Source organism: Patella vulgata, chromosome 5 (assembly GCF_932274485.2).
Source record: "Patella vulgata chromosome 5, xgPatVulg1.2, whole genome shotgun sequence".
Lineage (NCBI taxonomy): Eukaryota > Metazoa > Mollusca > Gastropoda > Patellidae > Patella > Patella vulgata.
Window position 1 is genome coordinate 64,566,367 of NC_065883.2, and position 23,071 is coordinate 64,589,437.

Genomic DNA, 23,071 nt, shown 5'->3' on the forward strand with positions numbered 1-23,071 from the left:
CCGGGTCCTCCGGTTTCCTCCCACAGCTAAAGACCCCTACGCACAAGCGAATTATGTATATAAAATTAAACCATATGTTAGTCCCGAAATGACCTAGTTTGTGTCGAGTGGACGTTAAACCCCATTTCTCTCTCTCTCTTTATTTTTGAAACATCTGTAATAATGGTAGTAAGGGAGGTAATTATTATTAAATTATGAAATCAATTGAGTTGGCATGCAGTTATTTATAGAACTATCTGTTTGTATTAATCAATAAAAACTAAGGTGATTAATACTTATATGTATGTCTCAACTTGATGTAGTATTGATTTTATAACAGTTATAATCGTAGGCGTACAGGACTATTTTATGTGGGGGTGGTGGGGTGGCAGTGTTGAGTGCCCACATTTCTCTATTTCTGCACAACTATAAACAAACACGTATTTAACAATCTATTTTCGAAGAATATGAATATTGATAATTTTAGCGAGGGATTCTTGGTATTATCACATGAGTCCTACTAAAACCTTTCCAATTTTTTTGCAGGGGGGGGGGTGGGGGATCTGTCATTGAGTCTAGTGGTATGGTTTTGACTCCAAGCTTGCAGGTGACTACGAGTAGGGTCGCTTGTCTAACCTCCTTTGCGTAATCTAATTAATGAAATAAAATTGTACCATATATTAGTCCCAAAATGACCTAGTTTGTGTCGAGTGGAAGTTAAACACCATTTCTCCCTTCCCTAAAAGATCGGCACACCACTGGGTTTAATAATAGAATATCTTACATCCGTGTCTGACATGATGAGTAGATATTTGTAGTCTATTAATGATTAATTATATGTCTGTTAATAGATAGTAAGATGCTTACAGATTTTGATGTATATATATAGAAAGCAATGACTGTCTTTCTAGAATAGTGTTTCCATAAAAGAACAAAGCTATCTTTAAGCTGGATCAGAGAATTTGCACTACCTCGCATGAACAGTAAATGCTGATTGAAAATATTGGAAATTTTCTGATTGTCTAAACTGTCTTTAGAGAATTGTCAGTTAAAATGCTTCAACCCATGCTTTCATCTTGTTCATTAATATGGCATTATAAGTCATAGTTCTCTGATAAGGATGTGAAGAATTTATTGATTTGGTTATCAAGAATGTTTTCCTTCAGTGGCACCATCTGGTTCAGCAATAACAATAGCAATTAACCTTGTGAAAATACATGTTAAAGTGTGAGTCAAGTTGGCACAGTGAAGGAAGCGCTGACTCATTTACCAGAAGGTGCCAGGTTTGATCCTGGTGTTGTCAGGATTTCCTATCCTTGTTCTGGCAAGGAAAGGGATCTAGTCATTTGGATAGGTCAAAAAACTGAGGTGTACACCTGTTGGTGTACATTTAAAACAAATCTGTTGTTTTTACCTAATGCAATGTATCTAAATATAATATATCCTTGTCATCATGAAATGAAATGGGGTTTAACGTCCTACTGTTCTGCTCCTAACCTGGACTAATGAAGACGGGCATATGCCATACAGTGTGCTATGAGTGAAATTTTGCCCCGGGCAGTGGCGCTACGGCCTACTCTTATATCGAATTCCAACTGCCAAGGGATCTTTTACGTGCACGCCAATGTGTACAAGGGACCTCGGTTTTTCGTCCCATCCAAACGACTAGACAGCTGTCCTTGCCAGGCCTTCCATCCTGCATCACTGACAAGGGGAAACCACGCCGGAAAATCTGAATAAACTTTCTCGGTCAATGCAGGGATCGAACACCCGACCTCCAGGCTAGCGAGCCAGCGTCTTACCCATTTAGCCATGTGACCCCCCTTGTCATCATATCTTTCCTCCAAAAACAATCTACTATTCACAGTTGTGTAAGGAACAAAAATTGTGGTCAGTCGGTGGTAAAAAAAAATATTTTTGTTACAATTTGGTTTTTTTTTTTGGGGGGGGGGGGGGAGTTGGAGTTGTATTGTCTATGTACAAGTATTTCTAGCTTATTTACTGTGTAAGGTTCTTGAAAATACTACCGAAATTTTAGTGTTGGAATTTGTCTAGAGAAAATCACACCAAGACTGAGGTTTTAGACCCATGGAAATGGGGGGGTTGGATGGCCGAATGGTTAGCATGCGCACTCTGTATCATACAGTCTGTCATTGAGTCAACTGTCCAACCTCGTGGGCTTTCTCCGGGTCCTCCGGTTTCATCCCACTGCTAAAGACCCCTATGCGCAAGCAAATTATTGAAATAAAAATTAAACCATATGTTAGTCCCGAAATGACCTAGTTTGTGTCGAGTGGACGTTAAACCCCATTTCTCTCTCTCTCTCTCCCATGGAAATGAGAGAGAAAAGTTTAGGGTAAACAAAAATCAGGGTAAGGTAATCGTAATTGAGTCTTTCTTATCTTCTAAAACAATGAGTTAATTCTGCGACTAACATGCTAATTCTTTATTTTGATCAATCAGTTGCACTTGGTTGAGATATGAAATGATATCGAGCTTATTGTCCTACTTTTCTGCACGCATTAAACCATTCATCCACCCAACCCTACTAGTTTGTATTGGAAAGTGACACATGATTGAGTCAGGTGTCACCTCATCCCCATAGATTGTCTGTAGATATGTTGAAATAGAACAATCTGATAATAGTCTCACCTTTAACCTGTAATATTCATGATATCCGTCTTTGATAGTTAGGTAGATATATGTATTACATAATTTTAATAGATAATGACCCCATTATCATATGAGTGAATACATCATCTTAAAGGTGCATTATATAAGATTCAGATAAAGAGCTATAATAGTTCAGAAAAAGATAATGAAAAAGGAATCTATTGTAAATTTCCGTCAAATTATTTTAGTGGAGTTACGAGTGTTTCACGTTCCAACAAGAAATAGCTGATTGTCAAGTACCATTGCCATGATAATAAACAAAGTCTCGACTGTCAGTCCCTTTATTGTGTGAGGTCCATTTTAACATTAACCGATATATTCCTCAGATTGTCTGATCCATACCTGCTGTATCATAAGGTCTGTCACATCCCAAACTTAGGCTGCCTATCTACAGCTAGCTCCGGCTGAGAATCACATTCTGGGAAGTATGACGTAGATGGATCGCTGCGTGCAGTATGGGTCTGTCATTGAGTCAACTGGCATGGTTTCAATTCCCCGATTGTACGTGACAAGGAGTAGGGTTGCCTGTCCAACCTCGTGGGCTTTCTCCGGGTCCTCCGGTTTCCTCACACTGCTAAAGACCCCTACGCACAAGCGCATTATTGAAAAAAAATTGAACCATGCATTAGTCCCGAAATGACCCGATGGTTGCCGAGTGGACATTAAACCCCATTTCTCTCTCTCTCTGTTGTTGCAAATTCACCGAACAATATTGGTTTGGTAATTGGTTTTATTCAACAAAACTCTTCAGTTTAATAAATTACATTGTACAAACAAATTCATATATTTCAAAATACAACATCTGCTAAGCAAGGTTTTTTTTGGTTGTTTTTTTTTTTTTTAATACATTGTATTAAAAGATTCAAGATAATTCCACATAGCCCATATCAGTAATTAGTACAATTTATTAGTAATGGATGTCGTCCAACTAAAATTTAGTCCACATCAATTTGATTTTCTATTCTTCAGGAACAACTGTAAAAAAATGTCTTCGGAAAAAACAGTTTTTTAAAATCCAAAAGTACATGGTTGTGCAGTTCAAGAGTTTTTAGTTTCAAATTTCAGTTTTAAAGTTCCCTTGTACAAACTGGGTGATTTATTGGTATATATGGACTAAAAATATATTCAAACCTATTAATCTGTCATAACTTTTCTTCAAATCCTTCTCTAACATTGTAATTGCGAAGGAATGTCCTGCTATAAAAATTAAAAAAGTATTTATCGGGTGGTTATTTCCAATAAAAGTATGGTAATTTTGGTATATATGGAAAGTAGAGATATCCAATCTTACTAGAAAAATACTGGATTCCCCGAAAAACACTCATGGAGCGTATACAGGACAAAAAATCAACAGCCCGACGGTTAGGAATTTCTGCACGCGTGATGTCAAAGGTCACACGCGAACATCAAGCGCATGATGTACATTTGTTGATAAAATTTATGAAGAGTTAGACGTACAACACTTTCTGAGATAAAAATTACAGAAAAAGACACGGGTAGTGGATAATCCGAGAATTTAATTAGGATTCGATATTTGTAATAAATAGTAAGCGATTAAAGACAACATCGTCTTATGTATGCAATGAATTCTCCTCTGACTTCCAAGAGAGGTAAGTCACGTGACGTAGGCATGACCTGGTTTGATCGAATTTTTATAGTAGGACATTCCTTCGCAATTACAATGTTTGAGAAGGATTTGAAGCAAAATTATGACAAATTAATTAGTTTGAATATGTTTTTAGTCCATATACACCATTCAATCACCCAGTTTGTACACGGGAACCCATTTGGCTAGGAAAAAAAATGGCACAAATTCACTTCCTCTTTTTTTTTTATAAACATTTATGTCATCCTAAAAATTTGGGAGAGCGAGACATTAAGTAACAGTTTGATACTGCATGATGGCGTCATGTTTTATCAATATATCACGCAATGTCTTGCACTTTCATTTCAATGAAATCATCACACAAAGTCTGATATTTTATCTAGTATAAATAATTTGAAATAATGGTACACCAACATCAAAGGATAAAATAAATATGGCTTGATTTCTTTCACAGGAATTGTTTTCATATCTGTATATCATGACAAATGAAGATAAAAACAATCTGCTACTACTCTCCTTAAAATCCATGTCTTACTACCAATTTAAAGAAGCTAGCTTGCCAGGCAACAAAACATGCCCACAGCAGCTAAGTCATCCAAAAATTGTTAATAGCATGTATGGAAAGTGATATTCTGTCGGCAATTCTTAATATACAACAGATTGATGGAAAAAAATTTCATTCATTACATAGCAATAAGCCTGTCAGTACAGGAAAATATGAACAAAACATTAGCCTTAGATAGAAACGAGTTGTTACTGAGACATACATATTTCATTGTGGAGAATAAATAATTTGAAATTATAAGTAGAGGTAGACAGTTGTTGATATAATAGAACACAATTCATTTCATTCATCTTTAATCTCTTAAGCGGTGAACAAATTAGCCGAATGATTCACCCTAATCAAACATGTTTGATATACTCAGCCGAACTATGTTCCCCTAGTATGCTCGCTTCGTCGAAGCATTCGTCTGATTGTAGAATTCATTAGCCAATCACCAGTCATATCGAAAAGTCATGTGATTGTTTGCAGACATGGTCGCTACCATGTTTAATCGAGATGCAATCGATTGGCTAATCGAGCAAAGGATTCGCCTAGTATGTCCAGTTATTCGGCCGAATCTCATTCAGCTGGAATTCAGGGTCGAATCATCCGACTAGCCTGTCCACCGCTTTAGCGGCCCGAATTGTTTAACGTGCACTTTAGAATATGAGGTTTGTCATTTAGTCTAGTGGCATGGTTTTGATTCCCAGCTTGTACGTGATAAGGAGTAGGGTCACCTGTCCAACTGGTAAAGACCCATATGTGAAAGCGAATTAAAATTAAACTATATGTTAGTCTCAAAATGACCTAGTTTGTGTTGAATGGGCCTTAAATACCATTCTCTTCTGTTTAACCTCTTAGATTGAATTTGATTGACTTTGATTGACCTATGTACATTCATTTGATGCTCATTGCATACACAAACAGATGGAATAATAAATTATTTTAGATATTTCACAAAATAGGTGAACACTGTTTCTAATCCAGTAAAGCTAATCGCCAAACCATTTTATTCAGGAGGTTGCAGATTGATTCTATATCCAGTTCCTTTTGCATGGGACTTGAGTGAAAAAGCAATCATTATCTGTTTGGTTCCCTATTTTGATAATTGATTTATCATATTACTGGTTCTGCGAACATTTTTCTGCTATCTTTGTGAAACGCTCTGCTAGAGAGACTTAACAACCCAATTGTTTACTATAAGTACAAATCTTTAATCTGATATTGTATTTTTTATTTATTTACATATTTTTACTCTTTTCTTTTTACATTGTATATATTGAATACAGTATATTATATTATGTCTACTTTTTTACCAAACTGATCAACAGTAAATATTCTATTGGCTGCCAATATCACTGATAGAGATGACTTTGGCGCAAGTTAATTACCACTCAACAGTAACTTTGTTTCCTCTGTAAATTTAATTCTAAAACAATTTTTTTAATTATTAAGAGAAATAATAATGGTTTGAGGTATATGTGGATAAAAAATATTTCCTATTCAATGTAAATGGATACATAAAATTGTACGCAGAGGCGTGAATAGGTAGAAGAAGGCATCAATTCTGCCTGGACCAGTATCTAAGCAATACCTGTGTTATCAACGCTATATGATGTGACCTTATACATAAAACTATACAGGGCGTGACCTTAAAGGTTAGTCATCTTGTATAGTGTTAAAAGAAGGCTTTAGCATTACTACTGTGAAACAGTTTGCCATTTTACATGCAAAACAGTCAAGTCTAAGGATGATTTTGTAAGTACCAGTAACTAATTATTATTATCCAGAGCCGAACCAGATACCGAATCAAACCGAACCATCATATTGATACCATATTCAGTGTCTAAATAAAACAGTTAGATTGCTTATTATCAAAGGCAAAGGGGCGCATGACTGGATTAGAAATAGTGTTCTCCACATTCATCACATTCAGATCCAAAAATGAGAAATCATTGTGCAATGAACTTCATATTTCAAATCTGTGAGCCCTAGAATTATGAATACAATATTCAAATTATTAAGATTTTTCATTGAAAACTATCTAATAAAAGATTAAATATGGTAAAATATTTGATCTTAAGGCCATAGATTTAAACATATTTTTAACGTGAAAACAATGAGAATGTGAATATAATTATGCATTAAAACAGACTGAATGTCAAACAATTGCATAAAACTTCATACAAATATATCACAGTGAGGAATATTCATGAGCAAGTATAATATTAGTCAAAACTCGGAACACCTAGACCAGGGTTTTTACTTCAAAATTTTGCCAGCAGGTCAACGTATTTTGTTTATCTTGAATAAGGAAAATATTATAAATAACAATACATCTTTATGGATTTACTACTTCTTGGTTTATTACATGCAACATTTCAATACTCTTAAAGATACCTGTATGAGTATTGAAACCTTGCATGTAATAAACGAGTATTGAGAGAGAGATATGGGGTTTAACATCCACTTGACACAAACCAAGTCATTTTGGGACTACCACATCGTTCAATTTTATTTCAATAATTTGCTTGCACGTAGGGGTCTTTAGAAGTGGGAGGAAACCGGAGGACCTGAGAAAACACACAAGGTTGGACAAGCGACCCTACTCCTTGTCACAAACAACCGGCGAATTGACTCAATGACAGACCGTATGATTCAGTGCGCACGTGCTAACCATTCGGCCATCCAACCCCGCACGAGTATTGAAACGTTGCATGTAATAAACCATAAAGTTGTGTTGTTATGAATATTATACCTCTACCTCTAAAAATCACTTAAGGATATTAAGACAATTTTTAGCATTATCCCAATTAAATGGCTTTTTTACGTAAGAAATCTATAAATTTAACTGTCTTTCTTGTCTTTTATTTCAATTCTTTGAACCTCTGACAAATATGACTGAAACCAAGGCCCTGGCCTACATGTAGGATGATTTTAATTTTGTTGAGAATTGACAATGGCCACTATTACAATATATGTGTTCATTATAACATCGCCAAATCAAATAATAGAGTTTAAACATTGTTTGATGTTTAAAATCATTAAATAAAAATATTAATTGTTGGCCAAAGTAAAATTAGAAAAATAGCAAAGACACAGAAACATTTTTTTTTTTTTCACTTTTAAAAATACTATAGATATATAAATAAATATATATATATATATATATACATGTAATATATGTGATCATCTCTGACACGCATGTTGTCTAGTTGTGTTTTGAGTTTTTGACTATTGTTTTATGAGTCAAAACTAGTCACATATTTCATACAGTACCGGGAGTAAACTAAAATATTAAATATTTATTAGGCCGTGCCAATTTGAATTTGAGTTCTTCAAGAATATCCATTGAAGTTTTGCTTCTCATTTCTTAGAATAAAACAAATTCTTAAGTTACAAAATTTGAAAGGGAAAAAAACAACATCCCTTAACAAGATCCCAAAGAACTTAATACAAAATTGGTCTGGCCTTATATAGCACTCTTCAGTATGCCAAATGACAAATAATAAACATAAAATTTGCAACATTATTTATAGCAGGCTTAACTGCAGTTACAAATTTTGTCAAAAACACACAAAAAAATGGATTGAATGTTTTATACACTATTCAGCTCTCGAATTCATGGGTTCATTCTATCCAACAGAGAGCTTTGCGGATGTCTACAGTTTGGAATTCTCAATTCTCAAGTTATGGTCACTCAGTGCAAATATTAATAGCATGTGCTTGATGATAAATACTACAGAATGGCACTTACAAAGCAAGATTGTTCACATTTGACAAATACAGGACAAACAGTTGAATTTATTTACAAGAAATGTAGGGAAATGAATGTTTTATCAAGTAAGTTTAAAGACACATGAGCGATGGTAAAACCAGTAAATTAAAGGAACTTTGTTTAAATACTGTTTCTAGAGTATACAGGTGTTGGCACATCTTATAAACATATACAATACACAGAGAAATAGGGTTTAATGTCCAAATGACACAAACTAGGTCATTTCAGGACTAACGTATGGTTCAAGTTTATTTCAATAATTTGAAGTCTTTAGCTGTGGGAGAAAATCAATGCCACTGGAATCAATGACAGACCTTATGATCTTATTTCTTTGTTTGCATTCTTAATGATAAACTTGGACATTGAATAGCATTCTTAATGTTGAACAGCAGATAAATTTCCTATATCTAACCAATAAAAAAAACAACATCGGGCTACATCAAGTTAATAGTATTGATTGTTCAGTCTCATTAGTAATCATGGGGCTACATCAAGTTAATAGTCTTGATTGTTTAGTCTCTTTAGTCATCATTTAAAAAGACCAAACAACCAGATTTCTCTCCACAATGACATGCATGGTTTTATAGATGCGTTGCTATGGTTTAATAGATGCTGGTCATTTGTAGTCTTTAACTTCAGGTCGCTCACCGTGGTTTTTAGGATATTTTATCCGATAATAATGAACATGTTTATAAAATTACCGCCATATTTCAAATACTGTTTACATTACTTGGAGGGGCACATTGTTACATATACCTCCAAGGGAGATAACTTGTTAAAATGAAATGAAATGGGTTTTAACGTCCTATTGTTCTGCTCCTATACTGGGCTAATGAAGACGGAACTTGTTAAAAGCTTATCACACCTACAGAGTTTAATCAATAAACTGGACAGACTTTCTCAAATTGACTAGCTAATGAATAAAAGCTTTTCTAAATGATGGTCAATAAAACAGGTTTTGTTATTTGAATACACAATAAAACAATCAAGTTTTTTTGGTTTTAACGAAAATATAAATATAAATAAAAACATAAACAAGATACGATAAACAATGACGGATACATACAAAATCTACAATATACATAAAAAAATCTACAAATTACATGTATTTACATTTCATGTTCCTTCTCCAAGTTAATCAAATTATATAAACAATTTTCTTTTAAAAATAGTGGTTGAGGAGGTTTTTTTTACTGTTTCCGAAGATCCTCAATAAATTTGTGATTCAGCAGTTTTGTGAGTGATAATCATCCAACGGACCACAGCTTATTTTCACTGGAAAATTTCTGTGTAATAGGACGATCTATCCATACCAAAATATTGAAATATCTGAGGTGCGAGGTAAGAAGCCCCAAAAGCCAGAACAAAATAACTGATATATTTATAGGGAATTTCGATCATTACACAAGTTTTCGATTTCGGATCGTTTGCATCTTTTCTAAATATAAAACAGAGAGTTCTAAAAGTAAATAATTTCATTATAAAACGCATGACTGCTATAGCTATTACTCCCATAACTAATCGTCCCATTGTGTTTTTGACCATCTGATATTCAAATACTGTTCTAGCGTAGGGAAACGTCATCTCCTCTTCAACAAATAAACCTGTTTGACAGTTCAACCAAGATCCAAACAACAATCCCGAGGCTACGCCAAGAAAAACAGTAGTATCACCACGGGCACTGCTCCATTTTTGATACTCCAGTGTTGGGTAAAAATAAGCCAATGCCAGAGCAGAAGCCACATTGATTGGGCCACCATATTTGTTTCCCACAAGAAAAAGCACAGAAACTTCAGCCCAGGGAACCAAGATAAACAACAAAATTGAGACAGACAGCAGTCCAACTAAGATATCCTGAAAAAGAAAAAACAAATATTTAAATTCTCTGAGCTTTCTAGTGTGGTTGTAAATAGAGTTGAGCATGGCTGTGTTTACTTCAGTAGTGTGAAACTGTGCCTTTTACTGCAGAACATGTTGGGACTGATATGGATAGATAGATACCCATGGCATCCACGTTCCTGAAGCAACGACTGCGAGTTTTACCCAGAGAGAGAGATAGGGTTTAACGTCCACTCGACGCAAACTAGGTCATTTTGGGACTAACATATGGTTTCATTTTATTTCAATAATTCTTTAGCAGTGGGAGGAAACCAGAGGACCCGGAGAAAACCCACGAGGTTGGAGCGAGTTTTACAACATCTAGACGTTGCTAGATTACATCACAATTCCCCAACTTATAGCTACATTATCTACAGACATGTGAACAGTAGCGTCCAATTAGAGCTTCTGACATAGCGACCTCCACGGAAACCTTGACATGGAACGAACCTTGAATTTTGCAACTCGATTATCACAGGTAGACTTTTTAGCTTGAAAGCACAAGACTTGGCATTTGCGACGATTGAGGAATCTGATAGGCTCACAAGCTTGGCTTGTACCCAATCGAAATTAGTGCCGAAATCAGGGTATTACGTGAAGGCCTTGATAAGATGTACGTAGTTAAAGCGAGATCAAGCCTTCTATTGAAGATGCATGGCATCATGCCAGAAATACATAGATATAAATATAGGGTCCTATTAGTGGGGTCCCGTGTATACATTAGAATGCAAGTAAAAGATTCCTTGGCAGTTGGAATTCGATATAAGAGTAGGCGATAGTGCCGCTGCCCGGGCAAAATTTCCCTCATAGCACACTGTATGGCATATGCCCGTCTTCATTAGCCCAGCATAGGAGCAGAACAGTAGGACATTAAACCCCATTTCATTTCATTTCATTTCCTATTAGTGGGAACATAAGACCTTAGCCTGAATCTAATCAATATTTGATTACGTCCCAGAACCATGTTAATTTTGCTTGAAGGCCCCATTGCACCACCACCTCAACCAATCCTGTGTACACATTAGCATACACGTCAAAGAAGACTTGACTGTTGGAAATCAAGATAAGAGTAGGCTGTATAATCACTGTCAAGACAAAATATCCCACATAGCACCTTGCATGTCACATGCCCGTCGGTGCATTAAAATGGTACGTAAACCTCATTTCATTTGAGGTGTGAAGTATAATATATGTGTAAATATTTAATAAAAGTGCTGATACATATCAAGCAAATTACAAAGTACGGGTATAAACAAAATCATTCAAGTGAAGTTACTAATAAAAATAGTCCTTTCTAGTGAAGAAATGTGCTAATTAAGTATGTGTATGGTGATAGTAAGACATTGTTCGAGGAATTAATGAAAAAGAATAGCTAACAAGAACATTTAATGCACTAATGCATTCTGTAGGAGGCTGACATAAATGTATATTGAAATTGATATGATCTGCTATATGATACTTTATCATAAACACAGACTACAGCCTTTCAAACAGATCAGGTGATACAAAAATAAAATGAGGGTTTAACGTCCTACTTTTTTTCTGCTCCATCTGATGGTACATGTAATTAAAGGACAATATTGGTGCCAGTCATTATTTATCACATATGTGATAGAACTGGTTAAACACACGTTCCAAATATTATTTTATCACAGAGATCATTGCTACGATAGATGGGTAATCAATGTTTCAACGATCGGAAGTGACGAATGCAAATGGAAAACACGAGTTATCCCTCTATATAACTGACTGAAGTGACGGGTGATAACAGATACATTGGAAAATTTTCACACAAAAAAGTTATCACCCGTCACTTCAGTCAGTTATTTAGAGCGATAACTCATATTTTCCTTTTTCGTTCGTCACTTCCGATCGTTGAAACATTGATTACTCATCTATCGTAGCAATGATCTCTGTGATAAAATAATATTTGGAACGGTTTAACCAGTTCTATCACATATGTGATAATGACTGGCACCAATATTGTCCTTTAAGAAAGTAATTTTGAATTTCGAATAATTTTTTAAAAAGTCACTTAACCACCCCTTCTGAGTTATTGTTTCACATATATTTTTTTCAAATGGATTTGCCAACAGAAAGAATAAAAACTTACAAGTATGGTGTGCATGCCAAGATAAAGGCGACTTAAACACACTAATGTACACCATGATATAGCCAAACATATACCAACTTCAAATGAATACTGAAAAATAAAAAAAAAATATACAGGTTAAAATACACCACACCCAATTTTTAATCTTTCAAAAATCAAAATATTTACTGATTTATTTGTAGAGGTTTTTATTAGGACAAAGAGAGCCAAATTGGGTTTTTAATGTCAACCAAACACAAACTAGGTCATTTCCGGACTAATAAAAGACCGCAGAGTAACCCACGATATTGGACAGGTGACCTAACTCCTTGTCAGGTAAAAGCACGGAATTGAAACTACGCCACTTGACTCCATGAGAGACCTTACGATCTAAAGTACGCAAATTTAACAGCCCCCCCCCACCCCATTAGTTCCCCAGTAATGCTAACTGGTGCCTGTTCATTTATTATCTTGTATCAACTGTATTACATTAAAATTGGAAAATTTTCACACAAAAAAGTTTGTCAAAGGACTTAACATTTTTTGTTTTTTTTTTGTTGTATAGTTTGGGAACATTTAGTCACCTACACTTTAAGGTAGTTCTTGGAGAGCAAGACACAAACACTCTCATTCTGGGATGAACGTCTTGTACAATTACCGTAGCAGTGAAAGGAAACCAATGATGGCTGTACAGGCAACCCTACTCATTGTCACTTACATGATTAGCACCAAATCTCAATGACAAACCCCTATTATCTATAGTGCTACACGTTAACCCATTCAACCACCTAATCCCCTCTTTATAATTCTTGGGCATGTCAATATAATCTTCAAACAAATTAATTAGTTGAATTAAAATTTCTGCTTTAAACAATGCCAAATCAATTTATGTCTTTAAGCTCATTTAACTTTCAGTGACACACCGGTAATATTCTTTCTGCTTGACTGGAATGTTACATGTACTTGTATATAAAGGTCACATTCCACCCTACCTGGATGTGTGTCAACCAAAAAAACTAAATTGTAAAGAAAATTTTGTCATATAGTTAAAAGTTGCGTAAATTTTGTTTTTCAATAATTCTACATTAAGACAAGTTATAATACATGAACTGATTTGACCCAAGTAAACAGCACAGTTAATGTCATATTCATATAGAGCATTTATTATCATAAATATAGCTATAGGGTATTATATGACTGAAATACAATAGGTTTTTTTATCTGATATTGTGCAAGGGTATTAGGTGTTTTTTACCTAAAAATATCTGAATTGTAGGGTATATAACATTCTAACTAAGCAAACAAATGTACTTGATCATGATTAATGTTATATTATAAAGTGTCTTAAAACAGGCTTTAATTTTCTGGAAGTAATATACATAATTTATTCAGTTAAAAGCCCAATCTAAAAGCTTAACTTTATAAATGTATTGTTAATTTAAGATTTATTATAAAGTCCTGATGTGCCATTTGCATATTTGCTAAAATAACAAATTTCTCACAGCTTAAATATAAAAGAGGCAAGTCTCTTATAACTCAATATCATCTACAGTCAACGACATAGCAAACATGACTTATTGGTCAATTTATTATTAAATCAATGCTGATGTTGTTATCTTACTGTGGAGAGATGGGCTTCTGATATCCAATATTTAAGACAAAATGAAAATTTTAAAATTGGCACACGAATCACGTGCCAGAATGAAGCAACTCAATGAACAAGGCTAAACATATTCCACACGAGAATACTACTGGTGTAGACTGTAAAAACGAGACGTTAAAGACTGCCATTCAATATGGACTCTTTAACATATCTCGTCAAACAAAACTGATTAGAAATTGCATTAAAAAACAGAAACGACTGTATGTAAATCAATTTATATGCATTTATATTACATTATTATATGCGTCGCTACCCATTTGTGTCCGTTTTTAGGTGCCAAAGAATAATCATTTAGCTCCTTTAATACATCCTAAATATGTACTAATTAATTATTTAACATGTAATTCAGTACCGGTAAACAAAATCAAAATACCAAGAGCTAGATCATCTCTCAGGTTGGATTCAATTGCAATCAAACTAGGCCTATCAGGTTTCTCCGCTATCAATAAAAGCTCAAGCTGCGTAGATTAATAAAATTTCAATTCTACATAGCTTTGTAAATACATGTACAGAATGGAATTGAAGCCTATTGGACCGATATTTCTATAAGGGATTCATCATTCACAATAATGAAGTTTGCAAGTGATTCCCACTGCTTAAAATGGTGCATCACGACTTTAATGATTTGTTCAATTCAATTGAATCTAGCTTTAACAAAACGATTGAATGAACACAATGCAACAATTAAAGATACAGTACATTATGGGAGATTAGATAAAGAACAGGCAGTTCTCACTATAATAGTTAAAAACTAGATAATGTAAAGGGAATTTGCTGAAAATTACAGTCAAATTGATCCACTATGAATTGAGAATTTAGCGATTGAATTTTTGGCCTAGCCCCGATCATCATTACTAAAGTCGGTACGATAAAAACATAGTCTTGATTATCCATTTCATGATTTAATCATGAATGAAAGATGAGCAGCAAATTGGATCCTAATCCAGCGATGACATCGAGAATTGGTTATGGTCTGGATAAATTAATCAATGTATAATTAATAATTTAGATAACATTTTAGGAATAAAGAAAGACCTGCAATAGGCAGATTTAAATCTTGCATAATGTATGTTTATCTTATTTACCTACCACCCATTCATTCATTAAATGCCTCATTAATTGTAAACTCTCCCAGTCTGGTTTAAGATAAAATTATAATTTCTTTTTTATTCTAATTCTTGGACGACATATTAATATATCTAACCTAATTTCTATGACAGTGAGAGTCTACTTTTATCAGTTAAAGTACACTAGACTTGACTGAATCCAACCAATTCACTCCTCTACACAATTCACCACAAAACATAGGTAATTGATCATATAGTACAAATATGAGAGAGAGAGAGAGAGAGAGAGAGAGAGAGAGAGAGAGAGATGGGGTTTAATGTCCACTTGACACAACTAGGCCATTCCGGGACTAACACATGGCTCAATTTTATTTCAAGCATTGGAAGGACCCGGAGAAAACCCACAAGGCTGGACAGGTGACCCTGCTCCTTTTCACGCACAACCAGAGAATCGAAACCACGCCAGTTGACTTAATGAAGACCTCATGATACAGCGCGCACATGCTAACCATTCGGCCATCCAACCCCCCACTGATATTAGAACATTAAACATAAAACGATTAAAATCAGACTGAAACTATCCAATTAATGGAATAAACATGTAGGGTTAACATAATTTGGTATTGTAAACATATACAATGTTGTACATAACATGTATATGGTATATTTTATTAAATCACTCAGTTTATCTTTAGAATTATTCCTCCGTCCAAGGTATACAAGTGCTCATAATGTATTTTATTGAATATGTGAGAGGCTCTCTTTAGAAAAATCATCCATAGTAAACATTAATTCACTATACAATTACTGTACCATGTGACATATATTATGTCAAGGGTTTATTCAAGGTCTAATATCTATGTCGATCCCTAAATTAGCCTATAATAATACATTTGTACCTATGATCAACATGTACTTTGGGGTGTTTTAATGTGGCTTTAGTTGGACTTCAACCTTTGTACATATACATGTATATAACCTGCAAGGCCTATCTAATGACCTATCATAAAGGTGTAGATGGTCAGTGACTCGTCTAATTAACACCTGTACTTTATGATAATCTAATTAACAACTGAAATCAGTACAGTAAAACTTATGCTACTGAAAATCTTATAGAGGCATTAAGTAACTGGATAGAGCAATAAACTATAACACATACTTATGTAAAACATGATTTATTATAATTTTTCTGTATATATTCACCTCACAATTTGTATTGTTGTATTAGATTGCTTTAAACGTTGGGAGAATACTCTTCGAAATTTTGCCTAAATAAATTAGTAGCCATTTTTCCATAAGTATGTGTTATAGTTTATTGCTATACTGGTGAGTTAATAAATGTGATATTATAAATCATTGACCAGTCAGTGAGTGACTCTAATTATCAAAAACTAATCTGTTTTGTAAACCAAAATATAACAGTAGGTCAAGGGAGAGATTAGATAATTAAATTTTATTAATATAAACTGATCTGGTTGCTGTTCATCATTTAAGATATTTCATTTTTGAATCCCTTGTAAACTACAATATTATTGTAAAACTTGAATCTCTACATGTACAATAGTAAGTGCAGGGGGACTGCACCACACACAAGCAATTACAAAATACAAATCTATAGACAAGACACAATATACAGAAACTACAAACAACAAACTCACATATCAGATCAAGTGAATGAATCCAAGCATCCATTAAGGAATCTCAGTCCCAAATATGGCTCATTTCCACCCAGATATGATGAATTAAACACTTTGTAAGATTCAGCATAAACAAGCCAGTGCCACCTAATGTATAGGTGTTGGGTAAAATCTTTTAATGGACTTGTTTTTTAATAAAACTGTGATTGAATCTAAGCTGGGAGATTATCTACCTTTGAGAGAGAGAGAGAGAAATGGGGTTTAACGTAAACTTGATACAAACTGGGTCATTTCGGGACTAACATATGGTTTAATTTTATTTCAATAATTCGCTTGCGCGTAGGGGTCTTTAGCAGTGGGAGGAAACCAGAGGACCCGGAGAAAACCCACGAGGTTGGACAGGCGACCCTACTCCTTGTCACGTACAACCGGGGATTCCTACCACAGGCAGGCCTTATGATACAGCGCGCACATGCTAACCATTCGGCCATCCAACCCCCCTATCTACCTTTGATATTTTGGTTTTCTCAAATAAATCTTAAAGTTACAATTTCATATTTTCTAAGAAAGTCAAAACATAATTATTTCTATGTCTTTTGCTCAATAGGTTGTCAACTCACTATTATACGATCATAGGTGTCATTCTCACACTTCAAACTCATTTACACCGGAAATAATAACACAATTACCTCCCAATTACCTCCCTTGTTTTCTATTCTCCACCACGTTTGAATTTGAAGAGGAAAATGATATTTTTGCCAATTTCTCAACTGGCAATAATAGTGAATTATAGGATTAATAGGATTATTCTTTAACAAGGTAGGACTGTTTATAGATACCATCTATTTTAAGGCTTTTTTTTTAATAAATTTTAAAAATGTAATGTAAAAATATGAAATTGCAACTTTAAATAATCAATCTGAGTACATATTAGCATGGATTAAGTTGTGAAAAATTAGATGTACAAACAGTACTTAATCTTACTTGCATTATTTTGGGAGATGTTTTATAATATATGTTTTAGACATAACTATAGAAACAGTTGATGCATGGATTGAACAAGAGAAAGCAGAATCCAACTTTATCATAGGGCAACATTTAACAAATTAAATATAGTAATTATCAAATTGTTAACATTAATTCTAACTCTCATCACTTTCACTTTATCATATATATAACAGCATAATATACTGTTTAAATATAATGGTCGTACACAACTCTTTGGATTATTTTATTTGCAAAATAAAGTCTGATTTCTGAAATAGATATTATAGGTAAAATTAATTATATTTATGATATGTTCGTTAAAAAAGTATTAACATTAGTGTTACTTTGCTCTTATTTTTTTAACAAATTTTCACAAGTTGATTTCCTTTATTTTGTTAATGTAGAATGGTAATGAACTGCTCTTTTCATTTTCTTTGTTTTATTTGTTTCGTTTGAATTTGATTTATCAGTTTAGTTTTTGATTGTTTAATTTTTGTTAATGAAGTTGATTCTTTTAAACTTCGTTTTTATTTTTGAACTCTACTTGGTGTAGGTGTTCATCGGGTAATACCTCGACTGAGTTCAATATAGAGATTAGCCGGTTGATTAAGTATATAAGCTTAACTAACCATTTACATAAATCATCATACATGTCGGCTACAAATTGTTGGGAATAAAAAAAATCAAAAACTTGATATCGATCAAGAATTGCAGCCAATTAATTAATTAATATGTAATGCTTATATATTGTAACAAGTTGACTCTCAGAACTGAAAATCAAAATAATATAATTATCTTCCTGTTTTGTAACAGGATCTTACACTGTAATGTAATCGTGTTATATCGAAATAAACAATTTTAACTAGGTGTGAACCTGTTCACTATGACGTCATTTATCAATAAGCTGAAATATCCTTTATTTTGTTAGAGTTATCAATAGGATGAAATATCCTCTACTATATTATACATATCTGATGATACATGTATTTTAGATGTGCTGTAATAAGAAAATCCTTTCACAGATAAGCTACTGTATCTATTTTTAAAACGTATGCAATAACTCAATAAGTATGTGCAATTTAATGGTTGAGACTTCAGAGAGAGACATTAACTAATATATTGATGCTTTAGAGGGTATTAGCCTGATGTTGTTTCAATAAATTTCAATAATGTCTTGCCCAAGACTATTAGATAACTTAAAACACAGATACACTATCCCACACGTTCATTTAAAAAAAATTTGTTGTGTCCCATATTTCATCCAGTATAAAATAATGCCCCACTTGCAAAATGGTACACTAACATCAAAGGATGATGTCAGAAACTGTATTTTAAAATTAGATTGTTTATCAAACATGTCTGCATTGAGGACAAAAAAAAACTTTACTACAATAGTCAAGGACGGACTGGCCATACCGGCACTGGGGCAATACCAGTTCGCTTGGACGACCAGGGAACTGGATATAAATATAAATATATCCAATGGGCCTACAGTTGATGAAGGATGCTGGGGCCGGTTTTAAAACCCAGTCCGCTACTGACAACATTTTACAGACAAACCAAAGAGTTCAGATTGCATTTGCATGCATCATCAGCTACATTGTATATTCTCAATGCAACCCTCGGGTTTTTGACCAAACAGCCTTGCTGATTTACAGATCTTAACCCAAACCACTCGGAAACAAATACTTAAGAGGTGCTCAGGTTGACTTTTTTCAGTTGCATTCAGTTGCCGAAATGCCAGTTGCTTTCAGTTGAAAGGTCAACATAAGCCCCCCTTTAGTCAGTAGGCCTACAACATTTCAACACTAACCACCCCCATCTCCGCACCAAGCAAACAATGTGTATTCCAAGTTTAATAAATGATATTTCAGTAGATGTTATACATAAACCACATCTTGTAATAATATAACCACATGATATTTCAGTAGATGTTATACATACAATGTATAAACCACATCATGCAATAATATAACCACATTATATTTCAGTAGATGTTATACATACAATGTATAAACCACATCATGTAATAATATACAATGTAACAACATCTGTGTAACTAATACTATTGACAAAATAACTCATACAGCATATACCATTCATATTCAAGGTACATTTTACAAGTAGCTATGAGCATATTGCAAGTGTATTCATCAATAACTCTCAGTGAATACAGTATAGAATGTTTTATAACACCAATAATACACAACTCTAAATATGAAGAACATCTATATTAACCAGAACCTCAGGGTTAATAAACAACCCATTATAAATGCACAAGCATATTGTATACATGTGTATTGAATTCATTCATAACTCCCAATGAATACAATATACAAAGTTCTAAAAAAAACAATTATATATATATACCTTTTATATAACTCCTGCAATCATCAATAACTTGGTTATATCACTTCTGCGGGTCGTTAAATAAATCTATTTCACATACACACACTAATCACTCACTATTAATATACGGTCACCTAAACAGGTATTATCATTCTCGGAAAGAAATGATTTTAAACAAACATTTTGTGTACTAAAAATGCAAACAATAAATTCCACTCAAGTTATTTATTGTTGTATGTGATGGGGCCTAATGATTCATCTCATTATGAAGAATCTAAGAACTCACCTAATTTAGAGAAAAGTATTTTTCATGAGAATTTGGTAAACTGCTTTTTGAATGACTTGAATTTGTCTCAAATTTCAAATACAATCTGCTTTGAATATAACATGCCCCTGGGTATATTTTATTCTTGTCATGAACCATAAAAATGTCTAAAGTACACATCTTTATACTTACAGGAGGAAGGTCATGTATTTGATGGGTCCAGTAGTTTTTTGTTAATTTCACCAGGGTATTAGAGTGAATCTGTGTGGTTTGTGATAACCAAAACTATATAAAATACAGTATAAAAGTACAAAGGCAAAATGTAAACTAAAATTGATCCATATTTCAAGTTGCCCCAACAAAAAATAAAATTACCTCATATCTTCCATGTGTAAACATAAGCAAACAGTAAGGTATTGCTGTTCCAACCATAGCATGTGTCGACGGCATTCCATACTCCAAAGCATATCTTGATTCCAGTTGGAATACAGGTGGACTTGCTGGTCTTGGCCATCGAATGACATCTTTCATCGACTGACCAACGTACATTATAAGAACCCATACTAAGACGATTTTCAGACATATTTTACTGTCAAAATTCCACAACGTAAATGAATAAAATATCATATAAAAGAATTCATTTCCTAATTCTGCTCCAAATCTAAATAATGCAAAAATTAGATAATTTCCTATAATGAATTCCGGCCCAGTAGATGGCTCTGTGGTTACTTTTTTTCCATTTGTATGTGTATAGCCATTAAGGGTGGGGGTTCCATTCTGAGTATCTTCTTTGCCAAAATAAGTTCCATTTTGATTTATGTCACTATTACCCACTTTGGTATTTTCTAGGTAATGGTTCTGTTTTCCACCATTTCTTTGCTTGAGATTTGAGTATTCAGAATTAATACCATTAAAGTGTCCATTTGATACTATATCATGCGAAGAATTTTTACAGTTTGTAGTAGATTTTATAAATTTGTCACCGTGTTTTGGTTCGGAATTCCCCTTCTCATCACAGTAACAATTCCCGTTGCAATGCTTATCACCGACACTCACTTCTGACTTTGCCGGTATTGGGCGTATCGAACACCATTTTTGAAATGAAGCTACCGGTTCTGGGCTGGAAACAAACTCATAGCACCTTTTGGCTAAATCCATTGTTTATACCTTGTGTTTATAACTGTATGTTACTTTCTAAATGGCCTTTCACCAAGAGATACAACACAACATTTACGCCCTTTGCCCTTGCATAAAATCAAAATCGTCTGATCGGTGACCGGCTAATGATGCCAAGCGAGCACTGACTAAACTATAACAGGGGCGGATAACTCGTACAGATGACTCACAATGTTAGGAACGCCGCTCAACACACAGCGTCACGTACGGGATAAGTAGCCCATGGGAACGATATAATACGATGTATCAATGGCGATGTGTGTGTGTGAAATAGCTTTATTTAACGTCCGCTTCCACCGAGGTGATATCGCAGACAATTACATGTTATATAAACATAGAGAAATTATTTACAATGTGATTAGCGAAAAGTATAAAAGTATTAAGCGGATAAATAAATATTTATATATATGTATAGGGCCTATACAACAGAACAAAAGTGACGGGACGAAACGTTATATAACAAGTCAATTGGCGGATTAACAGTTCAGTTAGGCAAAAACATTAATATCGCTTAAACGGCCAATCGGGTAAATTATGTATGTGGGGAGGAGGGGGCGGGGGATCTGACTTCTAGTCGGCAAAATATAGTGCCTAAAATCCCTTGACTTTTCGGTCTGGAGTGTACTCTGATTGTGCGATTGATTTGAAGTTTTCGGGCGGCATTGATCATTTTTATGCCTTCAATTTTTCGGAAATCTGAATTTCTTTAAATTGACTAATGAATAGAAAAGAAAATAAACAGTGTCTATAGTGCCAATCTAGAGTAGTCAAACTGTTTTATTCGCGGCCTACTTTTCAGGTATCATTTGATGGTGTGGTTATATGCAGGAAACTGCATTTTGCAGTCTAATATTTTTCATTTTTAAAATTCTGAAGGACCCAACCCACGCAGCTCCAATTTAAACGAGTTTCGTTTTTGGTCATTTCATTTCTGCACTCTGTCCCCCAAAATCTAGTATTCGGGTGAACAGAGACTATATACTGGACTCCCTAGTTGCTGTAATACCCACGAGTGGGAATGGCAGTGTCTATTTTTCAAAAGAATTCTGGGGATTCCCGGTGGCGACGGGAAATATTTCGGTTGTTTCATTTTCTGCTCCCCCACCCCTATGAGTACACGATCGGGCTCTTACGCACGCTGTTGTTGACTTGACCACAGCAACTAAATAAGATCTCTAGAAAACTACATATAACGAATCTGAAGAATTTAATTCTAGAAAATAAAAACAATTTAATCATCTCCAATGCAAAACTACAGTAAATTTCTTGTGAAAAATATAGAAAGTGGTATCCTTCATTGCAATATATGTGGCAGCATATGGCTATACATGTACGTGCACGCCACTATGTACACAGTACCTCGGTTTTCTGTCCCAT

The 23,071-nt window shown here is 34.2% G+C and overlaps 1 protein-coding gene across 1 annotated transcript; it reads right to left on the reverse strand.

Moving 5' to 3' along the window:
- Positions 1 to 3,364: 3,364 nt before the first annotated feature.
- On the reverse strand, positions 3,365 to 21,822 carry LOC126820595 (sphingosine-1-phosphate phosphatase 1). The gene is made up of 3 exons (XM_050548640.2): positions 20,894 to 21,822; positions 12,572 to 12,661; positions 3,365 to 10,434 (listed from the first exon to the last, which is right to left on the reverse strand). The coding sequence occupies exons 1-3, from the start codon at positions 21,674 to 21,676 to the stop codon at positions 9,853 to 9,855; spliced, it is 1,455 nt and encodes a 484-aa protein (XP_050404597.1). The 5' UTR covers positions 21,677 to 21,822; the 3' UTR covers positions 3,365 to 9,852.
- Between the last annotated feature and the right edge of the window lie 1,249 nt (positions 21,823 to 23,071).